This window comes from Malus domestica, chromosome 04 (assembly GCF_042453785.1).
Source record: "Malus domestica chromosome 04, GDT2T_hap1".
Taxonomy (NCBI): Eukaryota; Viridiplantae; Streptophyta; class Magnoliopsida; order Rosales; family Rosaceae; genus Malus; species Malus domestica.
In genome coordinates, this window is record NC_091664.1 from 26347187 (window position 1) to 26358320 (window position 11134).

Sequence of the window (11134 nt, forward strand, 5' to 3'; positions counted from 1 at the left end):
ATGGTACAAACATTAGGCATGTTTTTTTGTTGTTATATATATCTCTATATATAAAGTGAGAAGCTCAAATAAGTGAAACATTCAAAATGCCAAAAATATCCTCAGTCCCTACTCAAGAGTAACAGATAACTGTCCAATAAATATAGGGTCAAAATTGTAATATAATACAACAAAATTCTACTGTGCGAATAATATATGTACTCATCTGAACAATGACAATTTTCAACCACCAGATAAAAATATACACACTTAAAATTCATGGTGACCCTTAGATCAATCCTCCCACAAATATTGCCTCACAATCTATCTTTCCACCAAAACCAAAATAACAAGTAAATTAATAAAAATTTACAAACACTCCCTCCAAATTAGAGTAGAACTGTCAAACACGTTGTCGCACAAAACAGAACACCGGTTGCAGCAGTTGCAAAGATTGGAGATAGAACCGCCAATCTACCACATGTTCTAGAGGGAACAATGATCATTCCAACCCCAAATGCACAGAAAAGAGGAAGAACTCACCTTCGTCTTACGAACTCTCTTTCGTCTTCTGCACAAACCTCTCATCCGCGTGTTTTTCCAGAGTTTCTTCTGCATCCACACTCAATTTACACAAACTCAGGTGATTTTTTTTTTCTTCATAATTTCTACGCTCCGATTAAGTTATATTACCCACATGAATCTGCTTTTTCGTTTGTTTTGTTTATTATTCTATATAATTTAATAAGGAAATTTGAATCATTCATGGCATAGGATGGGATTGATGGGCATTCAAAATTGCTCAGTGATTAGTACTTAATCGACCACACTGCTTATATTATTTAAACTTAATTATTGTCATATGGGTTTTTTTTTTCAATGTATGTTTTACTTCATTAATTTCTGCGATTTGCAATTTGCCATATGGATTTTTCTGGATTCCATTTCTTTTATTTATGTGATTTTAGTCGGTGGTAGTCAGCTGCATGCAATGAGAGACATTTGAGGCTGTAGCTGGGAATTTGGTTTCTCTAAAATTATATATATTCTAAACGCCTAACTTTCCAATTAATTCCCAATATGTCATTTCAGACTTAGATCACTGTTCCTTCGACAGTGTTCTTCTTTTTTTGACCTCACTTATTTGTGTATTATTACAACCTTGCCCTTTTGGCTTTGCTGTCAAATGCTTAACAGTTACGAACACGTGTACATCTACCAAAGGAACAAACTGAGATTTTGATAGAAATGAAATTATATTTAATAAAACAAAGGACTATGGAATGGTGTATCAGCACTTTGTGATAAATATAACAAATTAAAAAAAAAAAAATTATGCCTGAACAAGTGGCTCTTCAAGAGACTTCTTTCTATAGTAATGGTTCTGTCACCTGGCAGGCTTAGCATAGTGACGCGTGTTGAGCGGGACGCGTGTTACTTTAATCATCTCCTCTTTCTCTGCTTTTGCTTCTGCCTTATCGTTGAAAACCAATGCATCTGTTGTCGGTTCAAATAAAATTTCAAGCCCAGAAAATGTATGGTTTTCTGGTCTCTGACCAATCTTGAGGAAATGGTATGCTATCGAATCTAATTGACGATTTTTTTGTATGATTGTTTGTTATTGAGATTGGGATTTGGGATGTTAGGGGATTGGGATTTGGAATCTTAGGGTTTTGGAATTAATTTGTTTGGTTTTTGTGCGGATGCAACTCGGCAAAGACAAGTTGATCACATCCTGAGTTTTCCGACTGATTTATTCAATCCTATCGGTTATGATTTTTTCCCTCCATAGTTTCTCCAGCACCATTTGCCTTGCTCTCATCACAGCTTCTTTCAGTTCCTCAGGTAAAGTTTCCACCTTTTTTTCTTCAGCAAAATAACAAAGAATTCCAAATTTATTGAACAGATTAGTGATTTTCTGTTGAGTTTTTCTTCAAATTTTTAATTTAATTTTTTTAATGGGAATAGGTGGAATGGTGAATGTGAGTTTCTTTTACAGTTTTTCAAAGGGAAGAGCTTCAGAGACAGTGGACTCTTCCGCTATTCCTCCCCAATCACTTTTACCAATACAGTGGACTCTTCCCCTATTCCCCTATTCCTCCCCCAATCACTTTTACCAATCTGCACAACCCAAATTGAGAGACGGTACTCTTCCCTGAGGTATGAAAAAACTTCGAATTAATTTGAGTTGTGCAGAGGAAGCGAATGATTATTTGAATTCATTAATTTCGCTTGGGTTGTGCATATTTCCTTTGAATTAATTTAGGTTGTGTTTGAGCATTGTACAAAGGAAAGAGAGTATGGGGATAAAGGAAAGAGAAGATGCTGTGATTATCCGGCTCCATCGATTTGTTAAGGCACTTTTCGTACCTTTTTTCTGTTTAAAATTATATGTTTTTCGTCTTTTGGAAGTATTTCATTGAGGATTTTCCATGAATTTCTGAGAATTCCATTTGATCCAAGCTATGGGCGTTGAAATGTTAGTACCTTTTTATTCAAATTTTTCTTTATTTGAATATTATGAGTTTAGAAGTGTAAATTTGCACAATTTAATTTTAGTAAATTTTTCATACACTAATTGAAACAAACCAAATTAATTCCCCATTGTGATTTAATATAATTGAATGTTAATCATTTGTCATGTTATTGTAAAAAATTTCGTCTAAATTTCAGAGTTTTGGAAGATCCGTCATTAAACTTATGGGTTTTTTTGATATTTTTATCTGAGATTTAGTAGTTTTTTTTCTTCTAGATTTTGAAGAGTACTTCGATTAAATTTGTGAGTTTGGTAGTTGTATTTTTTTGTGCATTTTTGGTGAACTTGGTTGTGGGTTTTGATGTTTGTCTGCAGCAGGGAAAGGGAAGAAAATCGTTCCATGCCCTCCACCAGTTCCAGACTCTCATTGTGCACGGCCACCTAGCGACCAAGTGGTCTTTCAGAACTTGCAGGAGATGATCGAAGCGAGATGGTATAGTTTTTTGTATTTTTTGCTATTGCTGTATGTAAATGACCTTGGGAGCAGCCTCTCCATAAATGGGGGTAAGGCTAGCCGACATTCACCTCTCTCAGACCCTGTGTAAAGCGGGAGCCTTGTGCACTGGGTACGACCTTTTTTTTTGCTGTATGTAAATGACCAAATCGAATGCCTTTGAGCTCCTTACAAATTCACTTTCCTGACTTATTTTCCTTATGCAACTTTGTCCAACCATATTTTCTTTTATGGTTAAAGTTGGTGGCAGAATTCTTGAGGAGATCTTCCACGAGCAGTAAGCTTAACATTAAAGGATCATTGTTCTTCATTATCTTTATCAAGAGCATTACATCTTTAATGTGTGTGTACATTAAAGGATCATTCTTTTAATTTTCTCTTTTTTCTTCACTGAAAAAATCCCCAATTTGGTTGTTTTTTTTTTTTTTGAAAAGAGTAACGGCGCCTAAGGATGATTTGGAGCAAAAAAAAAATCCCTAATTTTCTCTGCTTCTTGAGATAGACGTGGCTTCCTTGATTATTTTCACCGAGGTTTCTCGCTTCAAATTGGTATGTTCTATAGCTCCGTTCGAATTCATATAATAAAGTAGTGAATTATTTGTTGTTTGTAGGTTTTTTCTAATGGATTTTTTTTTTGTGGGATTTATTTGAATATTTTGGGTTTGTTGGGTATTGCTGCCCTGACCTTGCCCATGAGTGGTCATGTAATGAATTAAAACTTTTTAAATTTTTGGGTTTTGCTTTAATGAATTAAAGATTTGATAAAGACATTATTTATTCCGTGGAATTCCTTTTAAACATTAGAATTTGTTTTGTCTCACATTTGATGATTTGGGTGTTGAGCAGCAATGCTTTGATGATAATCTCTTTATAAAAAGGAGCCATTTTTTATGATGAGAACAGAAGAGTTGCCACAATGCTCAATGTCACCAACCCCAAGATTGGAACTGCTTCAACCTGAAAAAAGGTTAATTATTTTATAATATAAGTTCCAATTTCTTAGTAGCTTGGCTTAATAGTTAACAGTAAATTCCAAGTGAATTTATGTTGTTTATAGAAAGCATATGAGCTTTCATCATGAAAGTTTCATGTGTATCATTCCTTCAATACCTCTATATGGTTACAAATACAACAACAACAACAAAGCCTTTTCCCACTAAGTGGGGTCGGCTATATGAATCCTAGAACGTCATTGCGCTCGGTTTTGTGTCATGTCCTCCGTTAGATCCAAGTACTCAAGTCTTTTCTTAGGGTCTCTTCCAAAGTTTTCCTAGGTCTTCCTCTACCCCTTCGGCCCTGAACCTCTGTCCCGTAGTCACATTTTCGAACTGGAGCGTCAGTAGGCCTTCTTTGCACATGTCTAAACCACCGGAACCGATTTTCTCTCATATTTTCTTCAATTTTGGCTACTCCTACTTTACCTCGGATATCCTCATTCCCAATCTTATCCTTTCTCGTGTGCCCATACATCCCACGAAGCATCCTCATCTCCGCTACACCCATTTTGTGTACGTGTTGATGCTTCACCGCCCAACATTCTGTGCCATACAACATCACTGGCCTTATTGCCGTCCTATAAAATTTTTCCTTGAGCTTCAGTGGCCTACGACGGTCACACAACACGCTGGATGCACTCTTACACTTCATCCATCCAACTTGTATTCTATGGTTGAGATCTCCATCTAATTCTCCATTCTCTTGCAAGATAGATCCTAGGTAGCGAAAACGGTCACTTTTTGTGATCTTCGCTAGATTGCTCCGGTCATTAGTGTGGATAAGTATATAGCTGGATAGAGATAGGAAAGCAAACACAAGATGTACGTGGTTCACCCAGATTGGCTACGTCCATGGAATAGAGGAGTTCTCATTAATTGTGAAGGGTTTACACAAGTACATAGGTTTAAGCTCTCCTTTAGTGAGTACAAGTGAATGATTTAGTACAAATGATATTAGGAAATATTGTGGGAGAATGATCTCGTAACCACGAAACTTCTAAGTACCGGAGTGTGGTATCGTCTTGACTTGCCTTATCTGTCTCATAGGTAGATGTGGCATCTTCTCTGGAAGTACTCTTCCTCCATCCAGGGGTGGTATCTGTAACTGGTGGAGATGCACAAGGTAATGTATCAATTTCACTTGAAGCTTACTTGTAGTTTCAGGCTTGGTCAAGCGCGATACAAACCATGTAGTAGGAGTCCCCCAAGTCGCCGAGCTAGGGGATCTGCTGAAAGAGGTGACAGACAAGGTAAGCAATCAGAGCTCCGGCTGATTGTTCACATTCTCCCTATCTTGCAGGCAGCATGAAGGATAAAGAGAAGAAAAATAAGAAGATATGATATGGGATACTTTTGCTTTTGAAGAAGTAACTTTCCACAGGCTTATTCTTGAACTGGGCTGGAGGGTTTTCTGGTTTCCTCCAGAATATAAGGTCGACTGAAGAATTTGAGGGTCAAAACAAGTCCATCAAATCTAGAGTACGTTCGACCCTGCTGATATGGGATACGTTTGCTTTTGACAGAGTAGTGGATGTATCGGCACGTGTGCTGTTAATCTTGTCTCCACATGCTTCCTTGTATCCTTCTCACTTGCCCTATCTGTTCCTCAGGCAGATGCGGTATCTTCCCTGGAAGCATAAGATGTTGAAGATGAGTACTCGAGAGCAATGCCAGGTAAGTAATCAAGTAAGGGGTTCCAGGCAGTCAGTTCCTGGCTGGAAGCTTGATTCCAAGTGCTGACTGATTGCTCTCTTTCTCCTTGTCTTGCAAGTAAGAACAAGGCCAAAGGAAAAGACAGGGAAAAAGCATGATATGGGATACTCTTGCTTTTAACCCTGATGATATGAGATATTCTTGCTCTAGTATAGCATGTTTACAGAGGTATTATCGGGGGGAAAGAAAGCTGAATATTTCGAAAGGCTTCGTTGGGAGTGCCTTCTCAGATAAGAGGAAGGGTTGATCATTTTTGCAGGTCTGCCTGTCCGTTGGGGATGGAGGTCGACATATATAGGAGTCTCCCTAACATCAAGTAATAATGCTATTCCTTTACCCTGCTTGGTCATAGCATGGTAGTGGGAGCTGCCAACTTCACATGTTTTAACTCTGTCAGAGCACTTTGAAAAAGTGGTTTATGGTATCTGGAAAGCTGATGTTGCGTGTGAAGATTACAGACAAGCTTTATCCAAGGAGATCCAGCTCTTGAAGTTGGGAAAGTGGTGTCTCTTCGGTTTTCGAACAAGCAATCCTGTCGGGGATCTGACTCTCGAGATTCGGAGAACGATGCCTCTTCGATTTTTGAGAAAGCAATCCTGCTGGGGGTCTGGCTCTCGAGATTCGGGGAGCGGTGTCTCTTTGATTTTTTAGAAAGTAATCATGTTGGGAGTCTGGCTCTCGAGATTCGGAGGGCGGTGCCTCTTCGATTTTTGAGCAAGCAATCTTGTTGGGAGTGTTTTCTCGAATGTGAGTAAAGGTTGGGCATGTTTGCTAGTCTACCTTGCCACGAAGCACAGAGGTTGACACACAGGGACTTTCCAATTATCCAGCAATGGTACTGTTCCTTTACCCTCTCTTCGATTTTTGAGAAAGTAATCATGTTGGGAGTCTGGCTCTCGAGATTCGGAGGGCGGTGCCTCTTCGATTTTGGAGCAAGCAATCTTGTTGGGTGTGTTTTCTCGAATGTGAGTAAAGGTTGGGCATGTTTGCTAGTCTACCTTGCCACGAAGCACAGAGGTTGACACACCGGGACTTTCCAATTATCCAACAGTGGTACTGTTCCTTTACCCTTGTGGGTAATAATATGGTAGCTAGACCTTCAAAATTTATGTGTCTAAACTTTGTTAGTGTTGTTTCTTTGCTATTCTTTTACCCTTCTTGGTCAGAGCGATGTAGTGGGAGCTGAAAGCTTCACGTGTCTCAACTTTGTTAGAGAACTTTGGCAAAGTTATCTGTGGTACCCATGAGCTACTGTTGCGTGTGGGAAGTGGGTGATTGAACAGTACGATTCATGTGCTTTCTACTTCGCCAGAAATCTTCGACAGAATGCCCATAATTTCCGCAAAGCTGAGTGTGCGTGTGACAGGTGCTGACAAGGCTGGAAAAGTAGGTGCCTCTTCGATTTCTGAGATTGGCCCTCGTGGTCTCTGAGCAGCCCAGCTTTTGAGAAAGCAAGCCTTTTCGATTTCTGAGATCGGCCTTCATGGTCTTTGAGCAGCCTAGCTTTTGAGAAAGCAAACGCCTCTTCGATTTCTGAGATCGACCCTCGTGGTCTCTGAGCAGCCCAGCTTTTGAGAAAGCAAACGCCTATTCGATTTCTGAGCAGGCGCCTCTTCGATTTCTGAAGCTTTGTCGAGTGCAGATTTTTATAAGGGCGGACATTAAGTTCCAAAGCACACTTGAATATCCACCAGTAGAAGCTCCATTCTTGCACTTCTAAGATCTTGATTTGTCCGACCTCTTCTCTCTTCAACACCTTTGAAAATGTCTGGCCCCTCCGACCGTCGTTTTGACTTGAACCTTGTTGAAGAGGCAGCCCCGCCTTCTCCAGACAACATATGGCGCCCATCCTTCGTCTCCCCTACTGGTTCTCTTACCGTTGGGGATTCCGTGATGAATAATTATATGACCGCTGCGGTAGTGGCCAGGAACCTTCTCACTCCCAAAGATAACAGACTACTTTCCAAACGGTCTGATGAGTTGGCTGTTAAGGATTCTCTGGCTCTCAGTGTTCAGTGTGCAGGTTCTGTGTCTAATATGGCCCAACGCCTATTTGCTCGAACCCGCCAAGTTGAATCATTGGCGGCTGAAGTGATGAGTCTCAAACAGGAGATTAGAGGGCTCAAGCATGAGAATAAACAGTTGCACCGGCTCGCACATGACTATGCTACAAACATGAAGAGGAAGCTTGACCAGATGAAGGAATCTAATGGTCAGGTTTTACTTGATCATCAGAGATTTGTGGGTTTGTTCCAAAGGCATTTATTGCTTTCGTCTTTTGGGGCTGTACCGCGTAATGAAGCTCCAAATGATCAACCTCTGATACCTCCTCCTTCTAGGGTTCTGTCCAGTACTGAGGCTCTGAATGATCCCCCTTCGATGCCTTCTCTTTCTGGGGCTCTACCGACTGCTGAGACTTCTCCTAAGCAACCTTTGTTAAGGCTCCCTCTTGTTTGTTTATTTTGACTCAAGTATATGTACATATTTGTAACTATTCGGGGATATCAATAAATAAGCTTTCCTTCATTTCAACGTATTGTGTTAAATACACCAAAGCCTTCTTCGCTAAGTTCTTTGAATTTTCTTTTGTTGAAGCTTTGTGAGTGGAAGATGTAGGTTGAGGTAGTGTTCCCTTAATTTCCTGAGTGAGGAAAACTTCTCGGTTGGAGACTTGGAAAATCCAAGTCACTGAGTGGGATCGGCTATATGAATCTTAGAACGCCATTGTGTTCTGTCCTGTGTCATGTCCTCCGTTAGATCCAAGTACTCTAAGTCTTTTCTTAGGGTCTCTTCCAAAGTTTTCCTAGGTCTTCCTCTACCCCTTCGGCCCTGAACCTCTGTCCCATAGTCGCATCTTCTAATCGGAGCGTCAGTAGGCCTTCTTTGCACATGTCCAAACCACCGTAACCGATTTTCTCTCATCTTTCCTTCAATTTCAGCTACTCCTACTTTACCCCGGATATCCTCATTCCTAATCTTATCCTTTCTCGTGTGCCCACACATCCAACGAAGCATCCTCATCTTTGCTACACCCATTTTGTGTACGTGTTGATGCTTCACCGCCCAACATTCTGTGCCATACAGCATCGCCGGCCTTATTGCCGTCCTATAAAATTTTCCCTTGAGCTTCAGTGGCATACGACGGTCACACAACACGCCGGATGCACTCTTCCACTTCATCCATCCAGGTTGTATTCTATGGTTGAGATCTCCATCTAATTCTCCGTTCTTTTGCAAGATAGATCCTAGGTAACGAAAACGGTCGCTCTTTGGTATTTCTTGATCTCCGATCCTCACCCCTAACTCGTTTTGACCTCCATTTGCACTGAACTTGCACTCCATATATTCTGTCTTTGATCGGCTTAGGTGAAGACCTTTAGATTCCAACACTTCTCTCCAAAGGTTAAACTTTGCATTTACCCCTTCCTGAGTTTCATCTATCAACACTATATCGTCTGCGAAAAGCATACACCAAGGAATATCATATTGAATATGTCCTGTTAACTCATCCATTACCAACGCAAAAAGGTAAGGACTTAAGGATGAGCCTTGATGTAATCCTACAGTTATGGGAAAGCTTTCGGTTTGTCCTTCATGAGTTCTTACGGCAGTCTTTGCTCCTTCATACATATCCTGTATAGCTTGGATATATGCTACTCGTACTCCTTTCTTCTCTAAAATCCTCCAAAGAATGTCTCTTGGGACCCTATCATACGCTTTTTCCAAATCTATAAATACCATGTGTAAATCCTTTTTCCCATCTCTATATCTTTCCATCAATCTTCGTAAGAGATAGATTGCCTCCATGGTTGAGCGCCCTGGCATGAACCCGAATTTGTTGTCCGAAACCCGTGTCTCTTGCCTCAATCTATGCTCAATGACTCTCTCCCAGAGCTTCATTGAAGTTTACTTTTATTTTTTAAAGCAACAATCTGCAGCACATTTCTTTGTTAAAAATATGGAACTGATCCTAGACGAGAAGAAGCGTTGATACGCAATAATTTAGTTCCTAAGAAAGTAGCGTTGATTTTACTCTTAATGTATGTTCAATTTATAACCTAATCTTAATTTGTCTTCAATTTCTTTTAGAAATAAGAATTTCAATTTCAATTTTGTTTTGAGAATTCATATACTTACCTTTTTTTACAGATACCTGAAGCTTATGATAAGCCTTCCTCTTTAGAATGAAGCAATGAAGAAAATATCATGTACGGGTATTGTGTTTTATCTTTTTACCATTACCAATAGGCAGGTTTAGTACTGAGGTAAAAGTTCCGGCCCTTCTCACATAGTAATATGTATTTGATCATTTATTTCTAAATACTACTGTCTTATCTTAAAGTGCCAATTGCTGAAATATAGGAATCCAATCTATTTTTAAAATTATTGAGAAGGATGCTATAAGACAATTTGGTTCTTCAGTCCACCATCTTCTAGGATATTATACCACATATATGCCCTTCTCCATTACAACATTGTACATCAATGTCTTCTCTATTTTAACATTCCTTACATGTTGCTCATTTATATGTTTTTGCTCTCAGACTTCACATATTCCTCATCCACCTTTTAATACTCTATATGTTGCATTGTTTGCACATGATCCCTTTATGTATGGTTTTTTCATGAAATTAACCACAACAGATGATAATAGAGGGAAAAAAATATATATATATCGTTTGCACCTTCAGGATCACAAATGAACTCTATCTCAGTTTTACTTATATGTCCCCCTTCTGTTTCCTTATGTGAACGCACTAACAGCTCATTTTTTTCAAAATTTGTAGAAACTAGCTGAAATCATAAACATCAACATCATGAAGATGAAGATAAAGCGGGAAACAGTGAAATAAGAAAATATAGATTAAGTAACGTGTTCATAGTCTATGTAAATATTTTGAATAATGAGCAGTTTAATGCTGTTGATCTTTTATCACTGTAATATGTTGCTAATTTACCTTCTCAAACAACATACATGTAAACATTGTTGTATAAAACTTATTTATATGTTAATAGTATTGTTTTAAATGTTGTTCCTAAAACCCGCAGCAAAGCACGGGCGTTCATGCTTGTTACTTCTGTAATTGGTCAGAATTTATAGGAGTTACTAAAATTACCTAATTACTAGTTTTTGTTTTACTGTAGTTGGTAATGATTTGTGAGCAGATTGTACATTGAAAATATGGGTAATGTGTGAATTGAATTCCGATGGTTAAAATAATACGACAAACTGGTAAAAAACCATCACTGAAAAAAGATAAAGCATCACAATCGTAGAGTTTTGCCAAATGAAGAATTAGAACCGCAACGTGGGATTCAACCACCCTCCACGTTCTGTAAACTACCGACCATATTGACAAAGACTCTTCCTCTACATCGACTGATTCTTATCGTAGGTAACTTTCAAACTTGATTCTCAATTTTCTATGTATTCCTTCCAGCGTTTGTTCAAACTTT

At 39.0% G+C, this 11134-nt stretch overlaps 1 protein-coding gene across 2 annotated transcripts; it reads left to right on the forward strand.

Annotated features, from left to right (window-relative positions):
• Positions 1-1395: 1395 nt before the first annotated feature.
• Positions 1396-10705, forward strand: LOC108170295 (uncharacterized). 2 transcript variants are annotated; one of them, XM_070820738.1, is made up of 9 exons: positions 1396-1552; positions 1772-1824; positions 1948-2139; positions 2246-2336; positions 2831-3246; positions 3404-3518; positions 3816-3936; positions 9827-9885; positions 10465-10705. In XM_070820738.1, exons 1-5 carry the CDS (start codon positions 1517-1519, stop codon positions 2933-2935), a joined length of 477 nt encoding a protein of 158 aa, XP_070676839.1. In that variant the 5' UTR covers positions 1396-1516; the 3' UTR covers positions 2936-3246; positions 3404-3518; positions 3816-3936; positions 9827-9885; positions 10465-10705. The 2 variants fall into 2 exon arrangements, with proteins under 2 accessions (XP_070676839.1, XP_070676840.1); XM_070820739.1 differs by lacking the exon at positions 3404-3518 and having other exon boundaries at positions 2831-2948.
• Positions 10706-11134: the final 429 nt, after the last annotated feature.

Bases quoted from the DNA above. Each gene is read 5' to 3' on its own strand.
- LOC108170295 (XM_070820738.1), top strand. From the start codon at position 1,517: ATGGTTTTCTGGTCTCTGACCAATCTTGAGGAAATG. The intron at 1,825-1,947 runs GTAAAGTTTCCA...TAATGGGAATAG, and splicing joins AGCTTCTTTCAGTTCCTCAG to GTGGAATGGTGAATGTGAGT. The intron at 2,337-2,830 runs GCACTTTTCGTA...GTTTGTCTGCAG, and splicing joins GGCTCCATCGATTTGTTAAG to CAGGGAAAGGGAAGAAAATC.